Source organism: Ochotona curzoniae, unplaced genomic scaffold, assembly GCF_017591425.1.
Source record: "Ochotona curzoniae isolate NIBS_2020 unplaced genomic scaffold, NIBS_Ocur_1.0 scaffold_2683, whole genome shotgun sequence".
Taxonomy (NCBI): Eukaryota; Metazoa; Chordata; class Mammalia; order Lagomorpha; family Ochotonidae; genus Ochotona; species Ochotona curzoniae.
In genome coordinates this window covers 194,152-211,161 of record NW_024467100.1, presented here as the reverse complement: position 1 = coordinate 211,161, position 17,010 = coordinate 194,152, and the positions used below count along the sequence as shown (strand labels likewise).

The following is a 17,010-nucleotide window of genomic DNA, read 5'->3' as shown; positions in this document are numbered from 1 at the left end:
CATATTTAACTGTGGTTTTAACTTCATAGTCTGCTTTTCTCACTGAATTGTGTGTTGTGCCTTCTGTGGAGTTCTGAGGTCTCCGTCATCCTCGAGTTGGGTGCGGGGCCCTCGTTGCAGTGGGAACCTTTCTGTTCCTTCCTCAGCAGCCAGCAACCCCGACACGCACAATAGCAGCGACCCCAATTCAGACACTTCCACAGAGCCAGTCAACACCAAAGCGAATTGATACCCCCAGCTTGGAGGAGCCCAGTGACCTTGAGGAGCTGGAGCAGTTTGCCAAGACGTTCAAACAAAGACGAATCAAGCTTGGATTCACTCAGGTAGGTGGAATCCATTGGAATCCATCTTCAGTGTCCCTCATTGTTCAGGTTCACGGCTCCAGAGTAGCTTCTGAGGAGCCAGGTGGACCTAGGCCTCTTGTCCTCTGCTCCTAAACTACCTTTTCAGTAGCTGTTTTCTGCATTTATGGGTCGATATCATTGTATATGTTCTGATTTAAGCTAATGATTGATTGTTACATTGATGTCTCTAAGATTTTTCCTGAACATAGGCCTCTAAGAACATCTCAGTGAATTTTGGAATTTAAGATTGGTGATAGAGGATATAGGAAGGGTTTTTCTTTTTATTTGAAGAACATCTGACTTTAGACATATTACTGCATATGTATGGTTGAAAGTAAAGATGACAGATCTGTTATAGCTGACTGGGGAAAGTTTAAAAGTTTTCTTTAAAAATAGCTTTCTTGGCAGATTTGGATGGGTCAGCACAGTTCCATATTGAAACATTCATTCAAGTTCCAGCTGTTCCACTTCCTATGCAGCTCACTAATGTACCTGGAAAGGCAGCAGAAAGTGGTTCAAATATTTGGGTCCTTGCAAAGCATGTGGTAGACCAGGATGGAGTTCAGGTGCCTTACTTTGCCCTGACCCTATCCCAGATGTTGCAGCCATTTTGCAAGTAAGCCAGCAGGTGAAAGATCTCTCTCTCTCTCCCGCCCTCCCTCTCTCCCCCTCTCTCTTTTTCTCTCTTTCTCTGTGTGTGTGTGTGTACATAAACAATCAGAGAGGGAGCGATCTGTCTGTAACTTTACCTTCCAAATAAATGTGTTGTTAAAAACTGATTTTTTTGATCGAGAGAGTTATTGGGACAGAGGCATTCTCTAACGTTACACTAAAAACTGATTAATAAAGTAATCTGTTGAAAATTTAGAGTCCAAATTAATCAAAAATTAAATTCTTGTAGTGTCATCAGAGGCTCTCTAGAATAGAATGGAGATGTTCAGTAGTTTGAACAGGTATCCAAGTATAAAGTGTTTTAGTTCTAAGCCAATCTGACTCCAGGACCCAGGAGCTTCTTCTGGGTCTCCCGTGTGGGTGCAGGGTCCGAAGGCTTTGAGCTGTCCTCCGTTGCTTTCCCAGGTGACAAGCAGGGAGCTGGATGTGCAATGGAGCAGCGGGATCCCGTAGGGGATCATAGTGAGTACAAGGCAAGGATTTAGCTGCTGAGCCATTGTGCCGGGCCCACCTATCCCATTTTTCTGCAAACTTTTTGAAGTACTATTATATTATTGGTGTGCTTACAGACACTCGCTGTCACTTCCCTTCTATTTAATGGAATTTTCTTGTGGTCTGGTGTTCTGCTTTATAAGTTTATCTTGTATTTTGGTCTGGGCATTTACTATTTAAATGACTTTGAAACTTTGGTGGTGTTTGCTCAGAACACATACTATGGGTGCACAATGGGAAAAGTAGCCTGTTAAGTCTTTATTTTTTAGTCAGTATTTCAATTGTAGTTATATAAATGTTGCTTGTGTCCAGTTGGCTGTGTTTGTATACATGAACAGAGAAAGAGGTTAGACGTGGAAGTTATTTGTTGAACCAAAGTAATTCCTGTTTCCCAAGTAAATGCATGTGTTATTAAATGTTGTTTTCTGCTTGTGCAGTGACTTGCTGTGTGTACTGTCATTGGGAAGCAGGTCACAGTGTCACACATGTATCCCATGTGTATTTGTGTTTTCCCAGGCCCAGGGACAAAGGTTCCTTTCTCCCTTTTGCTCTGTGAAAGCACCAGAGGGATATTGTATTGTTCATGTTACAGATGAGTTATCTGAAAACATTTTTATTTTCATGAGGAAAAGACCAAGATCATTGCGATTTAGAGGCACATGGAGCTAGTGTGTACCAATTTAATATGATTAGTACATTCACTGGAGGACCGTTTTGCTTTTTATTTAATTAAAACGATTTAAATGTGAATCAAATCACATCATAAATCACAGGTGGATTTGTCATTTATTGCCATTGTTCTAGTTAGTTAATGACAGTAGCTTTATTTCTATCATGAGTTAAAGAAATAGTTTCTTATACTTAATATGATGTGATAATTAAATAAAAAAGGTTGAGGGGCTGATCCTGTGGTTTAGTGATGAGGTTGCCTCCTACACCAGCAACATTTCTGTGGGCACAGGTTTGTGTGCCAGCTGCTCCGCTTCTGATCCAGCTCCCTGCCAGTGGCTGCTGAGGGGCAGTGGAAGGTGGCCCAAGTGTTTGGACCTCTGCCACCACAGGGGACTGGGAGACCCAAAGCAGCTCCTGGCTCTTGGCTGTTGCCTGACCTGTTCCTGGCTGTTGCAGCCACCTGGGGAACAAACCAGCAGATATTTTTGTTGGTTTGTTCCTTTCTGTCTGTTCCTCTCTATGTAACTAACTTTCAGATAAAGAAACTGAATCATTGGAAAAATTTATTTGAAAGGCTTACAGAGAAGGAGAACCAGAAAGACAAAGATCTTTCGTCTCTTGGTTAACTTCCCCCAAGTGGCCACAGCAGCCAGCTCTGGGTGGTGCTGAAACCAGGAACCCAAAACTCCATTCATGTGTCTTCCACCTGGGTAATAGGGACCCAGGTGCTTGGCCTAACTTCCTCTACCATCCCAGGCACCTTAGCAGTAAACTAGGTAGGAAGCAGAACAGCCAAAACTCGAACTGGCATTGTGCCAGTGTCTCAAGCAGCAGCTTAATCCTCTTTTCTGTAATGCTTGCCCCTGTATGAAGTCTTACGATCAAGAAGTACAAAGATACTTTTTAGAAAGCTATAACCTAAACAAGATAAGTAAGCAAAGCATGAATTTCTATGGTATATAAAGCATAAGTGCAGTGCTTGAAATCTGAAGATGTTGAGAGAATATTTGTTTATTAAATGAAATTAGACTAAGTAAGAATATTTAAATATGGGAGCAGATGATGTGGCCCACCAAGTTAGCCACTGTTTGGGATGCCCACATGTCATGTAAGGGTGCCAATTTGAGTCCTGGCTGCTCTAGGCTTCCAGGCCAGCTCCCTGCCACGCCTGAGAGAGGAAGAGGATGAAAGCCCAAGTACTTGGTCCTGTAGTGCTCTTGGGAGCCTGGAATGGACTTCCCAACTCCTGGCTTCATGTTGGCCGATGCAGGCATTTGTGAAGTAAACTAGTGTGTGCATGTGCCCTGCCTCCCTCTTCCTCCTCCCTGTCTCTGCATTCCAAATAAGTTAAAAAAAAAACACATAGATACAGATTAACATGTCTATTTGTACCTTTAGATATATTTTATATAAATAGAATGCATCTTCGCCCTGCTCCAACTCTCCTGGTTGTGTCACTGAGCAGTTCACTGGAGTCATGCGAGCTGTCATGAACGTTCTGCAGTGATGCAGATTTCCTGTGTTTGTGATGTCTGATAGAGCAGCAACACTCACTTGTGGCCGTTGAGCACTCAGAAGGGCCAGTAGCACTGAGGAACTGGGATTTTAATGCATTCTGTGTAGATTTATTGCCATTGAAATAGACATTTGTGGGTGGTATCTGTCAATAACCAATGCAGTATCCAAAGGATGGATGGGGTGTAGGCATCCAGTTGAAAGGAAGTGTTTCCAAGAGAGGAGGGAGTTGGCTGTTTCCTAGTAGTATTGGCTGTGTGGGTCTTCAGACCAGAAATGTTGTCTTTCGATTCTGGCTTGTCTCTAAACTAACTGAAGTAAATAGGTGAATCAGTTAAATTCCATAAGCTTCTGTTACCTGTAAATTAAATGATTTTTCAGATTTGATTTTTTTTTTCTGGTTTGAACAAGCAATTCAGCTGGAAGAACAGTACTGTGTACATTTCAAAGGTTGTAGGCTTACAGAGAAAAATTTCTTTTGTAATATATTCAGAGGATCATTGCTGTAAGGTTACCAAGTTTCGAGTGCCCATGAGGGTTTGACTAAATGGGTCAAACTTCTCTACTGTGAATTTTTATCTCTATAATGGTTACAAAAGTGGTCTTTTAGAATAGCTGTTTTTTGTAACCAACTTTGAAATCCAAACTAAGAGTGAAAATAGATTTTTCACAGCTTCCAGCAGTACTTCATGGAAGCAGGGGAAGAACAACAGATCATTTCTAATTTTTAAAGTGATTCATGGGAAGTTTGGTTAGTTCAGAAATAAGCTTTTCTGGGAAGTTATTTCCCTGGAGGTGATACAAATAAGTCAGTTTTTAAAACTTACTTAAATCAGTTTGATTGTATCTATTAAAGAGCTTGAGGGGATATTAGCATTATCTTTTGAGACTTAATGGAGATTTTATCTAAATTATTACATAAGATGGCAGGAAGAGGTTAAAAATGCAGTCTATGGCATGGTGTTAAATAGGGTCGTAATCAAGAGCTACCAGTCGTCAGTGAAATACTGTGCTCAGCTCTAGGGGTGAGGTTACGTGGGACCCAGAAATGAAACACGTATTGATCCTTTGTCCAGAGCAGTAACTGGAGCAGAGGCTGGAAGCATTGCTGAGATGACTCTCCTGTTCTCTTCCCACTTCCTGGTCTGCATTGCAGGGTGATGTCGGGCTCGCTATGGGTAAACTGTATGGAAATGACTTCAGCCAAACTACCATCTCTCGCTTTGAAGCCTTGAACCTCAGCTTCAAGAACATGTGCAAATTAAAGCCACTTTTAGAGAAGTGGCTAAATGATGCAGGTAAATCATATATAAGAAATTTCTTTGGTGTCCATTAGAATTTTAAAGGAGTCATAAAAGATGGAGGGAGTATTGTATTACTGCTACTCTAGAGCCTTGAAACTTACTAATCTTGGGAAAGTCCTTGCCAGTGATGACTTTGTCTAATTCAGGTACATATTTGAGGAGTGACAGAACAGTGAAGGTGCTGTCTGGGATACCCCCAGGTCCTTATCCAAGTGCCTGAGTTTGAATCTCAATTCTGCTTCCCTTTCTAGCATCCTGCTGATGCAGCAGATGATGCTCAAGCCCTCAGGTCCCCACCAGCTGTAAGCGAGTCCAGAGCCCCTGCTCTGGCTTAGCCAGTTCCAGCTGTCCTGAGCGTTTGAGATGCGAGCCTGAAGATAGAAGATCTCTGTCTCTATTTGCCTTTCAAATAAATAGGTCCATGATTTTCGAAGTGATGTTCTATAATCGCAGTATAAGTTATTGTCAGTTTTAACTGAAATATTACTCATTTGAGCCAGGACTAAGGACACGTAACTGCATCTGAAAGAGGATGGAAGACCTGTGTTTTGAGTGAAACTTGAAAAAGTTTTTGTTTCTTCCTTGGGAACTTATCACAGCACTTATTTCTGCCTTTTGTTTTTCATATTAAAAGTTGGGCTACTTATTTTACCACATCTGTGCTGAGATTTCGTTTTGGGAAGCTGTACTTTAAGCCTTAGCACCGTAGATTGCGAGAGCTCCCAGGAACCTGAGCAGTCCCTCGACTGTGGTTCTCATTGCAGATGTGAATAAAATTTAGGTCTTTGGAAAAGACAAACCAAAGCACTCATCCTTGGACAGCTGAATTCAGTGCCTGAGAGTGAAGGCCAGGCGTCTACAGCCGTTTAAAATTCTGCAGAGAAGACGCACTGGTCTGCTCCACCTGCTTCCTTTCACATTGAAAAACTCAAGCCTGTTTTAGTTGTAGGGCATTTAGAAGCATTTCTTTTGTTTTTATCCTAATAACATGGGAGATCATGTACAATATTACACATCCAGTAACTTCCAGGAAGCTCTTCTTGTTTTTATCTTCAAAGTTCATAAGGAAACAAAGCAAATGACAAGAACAGAATGAGAAAGAGATCTGAGTCTAAGGCTCGGAACTGTAAATTTCTGCTTTCTCAGGAGCAGTGGAAACAATATATTCAGCCATTTGGGGATGAAGAGCATCAGTAAGGGCAATGGAAAGACCCATGGTGGTGAATAATGTCCTAATGTAGGTTATGTGAGAACCTTTTCCTGTTTGCTTATAGCTTAAAATACTGTCTTAGTTAATATCAGTATTAATTACAAATGATTATGTTCAGATAATTCTATCTCTGTGTTTTCTTCATTCTCACAGAGAACCTCTCATCGGATTCGGCGCTCTCCAGCCCAAGTGCCCTGAACTCTCCAGGGCAGGGAGTTGAGGGTTTGAACCGTAGGAGGAAGAAACGCACCAGCATAGAGACCAACATCCGTGTGGCCTTAGAGAAGAGTTTCTTGGAGGTTGGTGAGGTTTTTAACTGCATGTATGTGGAATTGTCTGTGTGGTACTGATGCTAAGACTCTAAGTTACTGACATAGGAGTCAGAATTCAAGGCTGCTGTGCTCACATCTGGGTGACCACTCAGTGTGAGGAGGGAGCAGTTGGTGTAAGACGCATGGGAATTCATTCCACAGCCTAGAAGGGGCAAGGAGCTTCGCCCAGGGAGCTGAGCATGCAATACCATCAGGAAGAACAATAGTTGCTTGATTGTCTCAGTGCTTACAAAGGTAGTTTAGGACAGAGCACCAGAACACTAGAGACCTTGAAGGTCAGGCTGTGAAGTTCAAGCCAATGGACACTTGACAGTTTCACGCTCTTGCTCACTCCCATTTTAAATACACCAGGTCATCAAAGCTTCCAGGAAACTTTCGGTTTTTCTAATTTAGAAAAGTCTTGAGCACATTCAGTTGAGCATTGGATTAGAAGTGTTTATCAGCTCTGATGCTTATTAAGTGTGTAATTGGGCAGATCTTTTTAGGATTTCTTTAAGCTGGGGTTTTTCATTTGTAAACACCTGCCTTTACAACCTCGGATGTTTACGGTTAGGTGCAAAATAGTGCATGAAATGCTAAGAAAACTTAAATTTCTACTAATTCATAGGGTATGTTAGTGGTTGGTTAATTTTATTCTATATCAATAGACCTTTAAAGTGAAAAATGTAAATAACCAATAACTTCTATTCTAAGTTAATAATAACTAGTAAACGTCGTGCCCATTAGAATGTGTATCTTGAGAAGCTCTTTGTTAAATAAAAGTAACATAATGGAAGAGTTTCTAGTCTATTATTTAAGACATCGACAGCCTAGGGCACGCTATCTTTCTCCTAATACAGACCCAAGTAATTGGGTTCCCTAGCTCCCCGCTTCGGCTTTGGACCTGGCCCTGCTCGGACACCTCTGAGCATTTGAGAAAAGTGAGCTAGTTTCTCTGTCTCTTCCTCTTTCTGTCTGTCCCTGCCTCTCAAGTAAAAATTAACTTTTTAGGGGTGGGCATTGTGGTTCAAAAGCTCTTCAAAAAATTTATGGAAAATATATACATTAAGAAAACTATGCACAGGTCTCAAAATATTTTTGCGCTAAAGTAAACTTATCTTGATTCTGTAGGAAGCTGGAGTCGGGCGCCAAAGACAGGGATTTCTTACTTTTCTCTGTTCAGTTATGTACTGACATGGTTACACCAGGAGTTTAAAAAGTTACTGCAAAAACTGTTGGGTTTTTTTGTTTGTTTGTTTGTTATTTCTGTTTAGAATCAAAAGCCTACCTCGGAAGAGATCAGCATGATTGCTGAGCAGCTCAACATGGAGAAGGAGGTGATTCGTGTTTGGTTCTGTAACCGCCGCCAGAAGGAGAAAAGAATCAACCCACCCAGCAGTGGTGGGACCAGCAGCTCCCCCATCAAAGCAATCTTTCCCAACCCAACTTCACTGGTAAGGAAACACTGTGGAGACCACAAGCATGTGCCTCGTTTTTACAGTTTTACACAAACACTGTTAACTCAATTTATTTTATAGCTTAAACATTATTTGTGCACCTTGAGTAAACTTTTATGTGTCACCAAGGTAATGAAGTTTCATTTATAATCAAGAGCATTAGTTTTCTGTTTTTGAAAATGGATACTTGACATTCTTTCCTGTTTCGTTGTATTTCTGCTGTTCCCATCTCTGGTAGATTAGGTTACTCTGAAGCCATGGAGCACAGTTGCTGTTGATTCCCATCATCTCAAAAAAAAAACCTTTGAGTTACTTTGTATTCCTCCTGAGGCCTAAAGCCTAACTTACTAAGATTATACATATATGATTAAGAAAGCTCCCAAATACCTTTGTCTCTGAAGCTGTATGAAAGCAGTCATCTACAATCCTTATTCTCAAACAGCAAATGGTCCTTCGCATGTGACCTCATTGAGTAAGTAGTGCTCTTTCCATTGGAATCTAGCAGGAGGTGGTCCAGGAATAGGCTAGGTGATGTTCAGGATGACTGCAGGTGTGACTTCCATGTTACCGACCAGGAAGATTGAGTGTGCTTTTCTGTCCCTTGGTTGTTCATTTGTTTTTAACTTCATCTGGATATTATTCCACTCTGGAAGGCTTTTCAAAGTAAAATCAGCCAGCATTAAAAACACGTTATAGTTTATTAAGTAGAAGGTAGGGTTGATTTTAAATGATTTAATGTTTAATCATAAAGTTCATGGGATAGTGATTATGTGCTAATCATTAAATAAGTTTTTTGATAGCAGTGATTAATTTGTGATCTAATTATTTGTGCTAATTTTGCTTAAGAACTACGGAAATAGATTTTCACAAAGGAATTTGAGTTATTGTGATGTTTCTTCATGTTCTTTCTGTAATATCCTTTCATTAAAGCAAAAACAAGGCAGTCCTGTATCCACAGAACTAAAAAGTGAAAGCAGTACAGGAACTCCAGATTCCCCAGTCCTCTCATACTGTTTGTTTGGTTTCTTTTCTCCCACTAAAATTGGTACTACATTTCTTGAGGACTTTTAAGTATACATGATACAACATTACTGCAGTATTTTTTTATTTTAAAATCTGGGCAAAACAGTGAGCAACCATCTTCAAAATAGACAATACCAAGTTTCCCAGTTCCAAGATCAAAGAGCGATGATAAAATCATTTCCTCTTTGACCCTTTCATTTTATTTATTTTGTTGTACATGGGATTTCAGAAACTAGTTAGGTAAAGTAGGTGTGCAGTGTGAGTTTTGATTTTGAAGGGTTTGTTTTGTGACAGCATGAGAACATGGCCCTGTGCATGCTTTCATTTCCAACCTCTAGGTGGCGACCACGCCAAGCCTTGTGACAAGCAGTGCAGCGACCACCCTCACCGTCAACCCCGTGCTCCCTCTCGCCAGCGCTGCGGTCACCAATCTCCCTGTTACAGGTGAGCTGCAGCCAGGCTGCTTCAGACATGATTTGCCCACAATAGGCTTCTGAGAGAGGCTGCCATTAAATTGTGAATTGAGGCTCTGAGTAAAGATACACTTCTCTGGAAAGTTACATATGCCTACCTGAAGTTGAAAAAAGGTAGGCATAGTTGAATTTGTCAGGAAAAGTACTTCTAACTAAGAATTTTCTTATCCGTTTTGTTCTACCCCAAGGTAATCCATCTTCTGCACTGCTCCAGAGCTAAATTTCAAACACTTTTTTTTTTCCATGCAGTTCTTTTTGCTTTAAAAACCTGCAGTAGCTGTGGTTTTCTTTATTAGTAGAAAACATCTGAATTCATCACTTCACAGATGGTTATTTCTAGTCGAGACTTGATCATCTCTAGTCTTGTTTTCTGCACTCTTGGCGCACAGGAAGGCTCTGTCCAGGCTTTTGTGAATGTCTCTACAGCTTGCAGTGTTCACCATCTTGGGCTACAGTTTTTTGGTCTGATCTTGTTAAAGCTACTGCAGTTTGTGTATCATTCTTACAAGCATGCTTTACTTTCCCTGGGGCTTAATTCACCTCTACCTGTCTGTATTAGAATTACATTTATGCATTTGTCATACCTAAAAGGTTATATATATATACTTCTCAAAGATTTAAGTATTCCTTTTGAAATTTCAGTGCCTGGCATTCTGATTCTAAAAATGAATAAATAATCAACAAATTTCCTGAATACATTTAAAGTGACTTAATGGGGGCTGTTGTTGGCACCTCACTACAACACCAGCATCCCATGTTAAGTGCTGAGACTTTTTCTGGCTGTGCCATTTCCAATCCAGACCCCCACTGATGCACCTGGAAAAGCAGATGGTGTCCCAAGTATTTGGGTCCCTGCCACCCACTGGGGAAGACTCGGAAGGAACTTGGGGTTCTCAGCTTCAGCCTAACTCAGCTTTCACTGTTGTCACCATTTGGGGGGATGAGTGAGAGGTGAACCAGTTGATAAGAGGTTTCTGGGTTTCTCCATCTCTCTCTCTCAGTCTATGTTTGAAATAAGTATATGAATATTTTCTAAGTGATGTATATTGTCCTCAAGTTTTTTGTGGCAGAAAATGCACTGGACATAGGGTAATTGTTTCATTGAATAGATTATTTGCTAGTAAATTATTTTAAGTTCGTAATGTCTTGTTGGCTCTGCGGCCTAACTGGATGGTAGAAATTTAGTAAACAGCTTTAATTAAATTTCCAAGTTATTCAAAAAGATCATAATATTTATTTATTTTAAACTATAGTTCTTGGCCTCTTCGAGTGCTGGACTGCTGAGAATTTGAAAGCTATAGACTTTTCTCCACCTAAAACAGACACAGAATATTCAGTAAAATTTAAGAAGGTTCCCAAGTAACTACCTCCACCACGTCTCCGTACACACACACATACGGCCTTGGTGTGCTGTAGCAGCCTGCAGGTCACACGTTAAAGACCTCTGTTGAACATGCATATAGCATTCAGCCTGTTGGTGACTGATTAGCACTGTGTTGGGCACTAGCAACACAAAGTACTGCCTTGGGTGCTTCCTGTCCACTTAGCACCAGTCGTCTGGTAACTTATGAACTGAACTTTATCTTCCCAGCAAGTTGTAAGGTACAGCATGTTAGATTGACAATGCCTGTGATTTGTATGATTTCAGTGGTATGTGTATGGAGTGATGCTTGCCGCAGTCTCGTGATGCCTTAGCAGGGGGCTTGGCTGGGCTGTATCTTGGGGCCTGACCCACAGAAACTGAGATAGGTTTCTCCTGAATTGGGGGTACTTTGCTACGTAACAGTAGGAAATGAATACATCAGAAGTATGTTGCTAAAAACTGCTGTGCAGGGCCGGCTCATGGGGAAGAATCTGTAGGGAGGGGCACAGTCTGACAGTTAACACTTGCTGTGCAAAGCCAAGATAACAAAAATTGTTGTCGGTTTTCTTCTTACTCTTGTTAACCAATGTTAAATCATACCCAATTTTAATTTTTTGTCCTCTTGGAATAATTGCTTTTCCTTTTAAAAAAATTATTTATTTGAAAGGCAGACACATCTTTCATTTGTTTATTCATTCCCCAAATGGCCACAATAGCCAGGGCTGGGCCAGATTGAGCTCAGGAGCCTGGAACCAGATCCAGGTTTCCCATCTTAGTGCAGGCCCTGAGCACTTGGGCCAACTTCCACTGCTTTCGCATGCAGATTATAGGGAGCGGGATCAGATATGGAGCAACCTGGACTGGAACCCTGGAACCAGAGCGACTCTGGGCCCCAGATAACAGCTTTCTTACACGAAGTTTCTTTTCTTTTCTCTTACATTTCTGTCATAATTCTTTTCTTTTTTTTTTTTCCCCTGTGGCTTGATGAAATAGCACATTTCTGCAGCATACTATTTGCTGAAGACATCCAGTGTCTTCATCCTGCAGCTCCCGTAATGGCAGTCTGTGTCTCTGGTATTCCTGTGAGTGCTGACTCTCCATTTCTTGATGTCATGTTCCCGAGGGGGTTTCCAGCCATTGTAGCATTTCTTGGACTTAGCAGTCTCCTCTCTGAGTGGCGGGACTGACTATCAAATGCATGGAGCAATGCCAGAGTGCATTGTAGGGTGTATGAGTTAGGGGAGACTATACTCTGTTTCCCAAGGCGAGGAGAATCTTTACTTAAGCCTGCTAGCACTTGCACTAGAATTCTCAGGCATCCATAGTCAGCTCTGCCCCGACCCTTTTGGAGTAGTGACATCAGTGCTTCTCCTGTGGCAGGTCTAACAGAGGGAAGGCAAAGCCCACTGGCAGAACTAATGGGTGAACAGCCTTCAAGTGACTGTTGTCTGGCGCTGTGTGATACTCTTGAGTTTGGACTCTAACACCATCAGAGTTGAGTCATTCCCACCTCCCTCATAATCCTCTCCTGAGCTGGGGCCATGGCGTAACAGCTAAGCCCACAGCTGCTGCACTTCCCATCCAGCTCCCTGCTAATGCGCCTCATAAAGCAGCGAAGGAAGGCCCAAGGTGCTCGGGTTCCTGTTCCCATGGGAAAGCTTCAGGCCTCCGGCTTTAGACCAGACCAGCTCCAGCCATTGTAGCCGTTTGGAAAGGGAACTGACAAATGAAAGATCATCTCCTGTCTCCTAAAATTTTCCCCAAGGTACCAAATGTCTTGTAAGTTTCAGATAATTAATTTTTATTAATCTGGAAGTCTTTACCCCTCACAGAATTATTACAGTAAAAGCTTACCCTGTAAATTTACAATGTAAAACTCATTTGAGTGCTCTGTGCTAAGAAAATATCACTTAGGTCCTACTTAATGGTTAATTATATCCTAGAGTAGGGTATGTGAATTAAGTGAGTTTAGACAAACTGTTTTTGTAATTTTGACCATTTCCTGGTAACTGGTAACCCTGTCCAGTAGGGTGGCATCAAAATGCAGCTGTTCTCAGGCAGTGGGCGTCTGCCCTCTCCTCCTCCTGTTACTCTGCCTTTCAAATAAATAATTTTTTTTTCAAGTGGGCTCTTGAATTTTGTTTTAATTTCTCAAATTTCTTAGATCATTTTCCATGCTTTTATGAGATTGATATTTTATGTTGTTTGTTCCTATGGATAAGGAAAGGCTTACCACAGTGGGCTTTTTGAGAGCTAATGTACATTACTGAATATGTAAATGTTTTAATGCGAAGAAGGCATCTAAACACGTTTATTTGTAACTATAAAGTGTGTGTGTGGTTGACACTTAGGAAGATGCGCAGGTCAGTTCTCATTGCCCTTGTTTAGATTTTTCAATGGAGAGTACCAAGGAGATTGCTTAGTGAGAAACAGCTTCCAGAGAGGAACTGTGCTACTGTAGTAATCCGAAGGGAATGAAGGGGAAATCCCTGAGCCCATGGAACGTTATCATGGAAAATAGAAATTTTTCTAAATGAAGAAGAAAGAGCTTCCAGAGCTTTCTCTTTTCTGCTGCTATGTTTCTTCCCCAGCTGTAGTCCATAATAGGGCCTCTGTGATTCTCTCGGGATTTCTTTATTTCTTTTGGACAAGAAATTGACAATGGGAAACTGTTTTTTGTTCCTATCATGGTTATGGCTTTGTTCTTATCTAAAGTCGGGTTCATAGCTTTTGCTCTAAAATATTTATTTTTGTGGTTAATTTCCACAGGATCGTGGATGGTCAGTCAGCTATTCCATTAATTCTGGAGTGTGACTGACAAAGCAACTGTTCTTCCAGAACTGTCTGAAGAAAGTCCTTTGCTAAATCACTTCTCTTTTTAGGCACTACAGACACAACCTCTAACAACACGGCCACCGTGATTTCCACAGCCCCTCCCGCGTCCTCGGCAGTCACCTCCCCCTCGCTGAGCCCCTCCCCTTCCGCCTCAGCCTCCACCTCCGAGGCGTCCAGTGCCAGTGAGACCAGCACAACGCACACCACCTCTGCTCCTCTGTCCTCCCCTCTTGGGACCAGCCAGGTGATGGTGACAGCATCAGGCTTGCAAACGGCAGCAGCTGCCGCCCTCCAAGGAGCTACACAATTGCCAGCAAACGCCAGTCTTGCTGCCATGGCTGCTGCTGCAGGACTAAGCCCAGGCCTGATGGCACCCTCACAGTTTGCAGCTGGGTAAGGGGTTTCCTCATTGCCTTCACAGCTAAGAAACTAGAGAGTCATTCCTGGAATTACTTGGCAGGAGTGCGGGGCAGGAGAGGGTGTCTCATCACCATCTGAAATGGAACAATACCTCTTTAATGAGATAATGTCTTTGAATTGGTAGGATAATTGGCAGTACAAGGACCTCGCTTATAGCTGAACTTGGATTTTCCGACTGCCTAGAAGGGGCAATAGCTATACCTTTATTTCCACATGAAGAGATAGGACACTGGATGATTGATTATCTCAGGGATGAGGTGAAGAAGAAAGCTCTGAATTCTGTGCTTTCTCCATTAAATCCCAAGCATAGATAAGGAAAGTAGCAATGAAATTCCCATAACCTTGTTTGTATATATGGATTAGGGGAGTCCAATCCCAGAAACATCAACCAAACCATATAAGAATATAGGAAAATAACGAAGATTTCCTTGCATGCTCCCAGATGGATTTGCACTTTTCTCATTCCTTTGGGCATGTTGTCAAAGTGACAAGTGTGTCTGCCTGGTAATACACTGACCCTGTTTTGCACTTACAGAGGTGCCTTACTCAGTCTCAATCCAGGGACCCTGGGTGGTGCTCTCAGCCCAGCTCTGATGAGCAACAGTACACTGGCAACTATTCAAGGTCAGTAGACTGCTCGTGTGTGTGTGTGTGTGTCTGTCTGTCTGTCTCTCTGTCTCTGCCTGCCTTGCGGCAGGTGAATTTGATGAGAATAGGGAAATTTGATATTAAGGTTTTCTCGAAGTCCAAAAAATGTCCTTGTGAAAAAGCTTCATAAGGAAAGTATAGAGTCAGTTTTTTAAGAACAGAGAATATGCTGAGTTTGGTGCATTATAAAAAATCAGGTTTTATGTGCTGATAATAATGTGAATAAACCCAGGAGCAGATTTGTTTCCCCCGACAAGTTTAGCTCATCTTATCCCTACCTCAAAGCAGAGTAGGCCAAGAAAGATTTTCCAGTACCCATTTCCACCCCTGTAGTGAATTCACAGCCTGGAGTACACAGGTGGACTCCAGAGGCACTGCTAACCCCTGTCTGCCCCTCCCACAGCCCTGTCAGTGTGCAGTATAAATTGTTTTGTATTATGTGTTTTTTTCCCCAAGTCCATTTTTTACTCTTTAGCATGTATCCAGGATAGCATTTCTTCCGTAGAGTGAAGAGTTTTCCATGTTTACCAACAAAGTTTTGCACGTGACGATGCTCACTGTTACGTAGTTCGGGGAGGCAGTTGGAGAAAAGTCACTGTATGAATCAAATTGAATTAGACCTCTCCGTCCTTTAGGCTGTTCCGAATTAGAAACTTTGCTTAGCAGCAGGCTACTGCAGTAACTGGGGCAACTTTTCCCCCATGGAAGCATAGGAAAATTCAGTAGAGCTTTGTGGGGTTTGGATTCTCTGGGATGATGTTAATATTCTCCCTCCTGCCTGTTTTTTGGGGTTTTTGTTTGTAGCTCTTGCTTCTGGTGGCTCCCTCCCAATAACGTCACTGGATGCAACTGGGAACCTGGTATTTGCCAATGCAGGAGGAGCCCCTAACATCGTGACTGCCCCTCTGTTCCTGAACCCTCAGAACCTCTCTCTGCTCACCAGCAACCCGGTTAGCTTGGTCTCCGCCGCCGCATCCACAGGAAACTCCGCACCTGTTGCCAGCCTTCACGCCGCCTCAACCTCAGCTGAGTCCATCCAGAACTCTCTCTTCACAGCTGCCTCTGCCAGTGGGGCAGCTGCCACCACCACCACCGCCTCCAAGGCACAGTGAGCAGGGCAGTGCCGGGCTGCCACCAGCCTTCTCCATTCAGCAGTGAATCAACTGAAAAATGTGATCGGCTTCCTCTCGCCGTGCTGTGAGGGCAGTGGAGAGAAGAGAGAATACACACGCCAGAAGAAAGGAGAGTGGAGGCGGAACAACATTTGCCTAATTTTGTAATGAAACACTGTCTTTTCAGGATCGCTTCATGGGTTGGAGAACTTTATAACCAAAAATTAAAAATAAAAAAGCAGAAACAGAAAATAATCAAAAACAAACAAAAATATAAGTTGAAGGACTACTTATCATTTCCAGCAGTCATGATGACAAGTTAAGGTGGGTTACCAATTCCAATATAGGAAGGGGATTTCTTGTTTGTCTAAATTTCTTTTTTTCTTAAAAAAAAAAATCATTTTTATGGGTCTGTTGTACAGACCGTTAAGTCATAACAAGGTGTTTATAATCGTATCATTTGTGTTGGGGGTTCCTTTCTTAACTGGTACAATTTAGGCAGGCCTGTATTACTGTATCTCTTATTGCTGTTGTTATTGTTTTTATATATATATATACATGTATATATATATAGTTTGGACATGTTTGTCTCTTGCTCCTGGATCCTGTTTCAGTGAGCTCCCACACTGTGGGGAGGGAGGGTTTGGGGGAACGGGAGACGGAAGTTCTTAGCCGCGGGAAATGTCCTTGCTGGTTTCCTTATCCTTGATGACTCTTACAGAGGTGCTAGAAAATTATTTTCTTTTGCCACTTATGCAAGAGGCTTGGTGCAGAAGCTGAAGGCAGTGTGTGCAGACACTCCCATTCCACACGCACACCCCCTTCCCCCATCAGGTGGTGCCTTTGGAACACTTTTGTGTAGGAAGGAATTCCTGCTGAACTGTAGCTCTCACTCACCCCCAGATCGTTGCATGCCCCTGAGGTCCAGATCCTGCGGTGCAGCAGTGCTGCTTTCTGCTACTTGCCACAGGAGCAGCTGTGCCTGTGGCAGGGCAGGATTTGGTTCCGAAGAGCAAAGACTACTGCAGACACCTGACTTGGTGGTTCTCCTGATTTCTTATCTCCTGAAAAAAATGCTCCTACTGTTGGTGTGTATGTGTGTATGTTTGTTCCGTACTGTGGAAGTTTTTCATCCAAACGTCTTTAACTTACTTCAGCA

General features: G+C 42.3%; 1 protein-coding gene across 4 annotated transcripts in view; it reads left to right on the top strand.

The window, feature by feature from the left end:
- The window catches only part of POU2F1 (POU class 2 homeobox 1), a 142,514-nt gene extending 126,407 nt beyond the window's left edge, over window positions 1-16,107 (top strand). The window contains exons 9-17 of one of the 4 annotated variants that reach the window (XM_041003406.1): window positions 150-323; window positions 4,852-4,993; window positions 6,363-6,508; window positions 7,795-7,974; window positions 9,339-9,444; window positions 13,719-14,064; window positions 14,627-14,715; window positions 15,544-15,689; window positions 16,039-16,107. In XM_041003406.1, the coding sequence (XP_040859340.1) occupies window positions 150-323; window positions 4,852-4,993; window positions 6,363-6,508; window positions 7,795-7,974; window positions 9,339-9,444; window positions 13,719-14,064; window positions 14,627-14,715; window positions 15,544-15,689; window positions 16,039-16,068 (1,359 nt within the window). In that variant the 3' untranslated portion in view covers window positions 16,069-16,107. Of the gene's footprint in view, window positions 1-149; window positions 324-4,851; window positions 4,994-6,362; window positions 6,509-7,794; window positions 7,975-9,338; window positions 9,445-13,718; window positions 14,716-15,543 lie in introns of those variants that run through there. The other 3 variants (XM_041003404.1, XM_041003407.1, XM_041003408.1) reach the window with 3 other exon arrangements.
- Window positions 16,108-17,010: the final 903 nt, after the last annotated feature.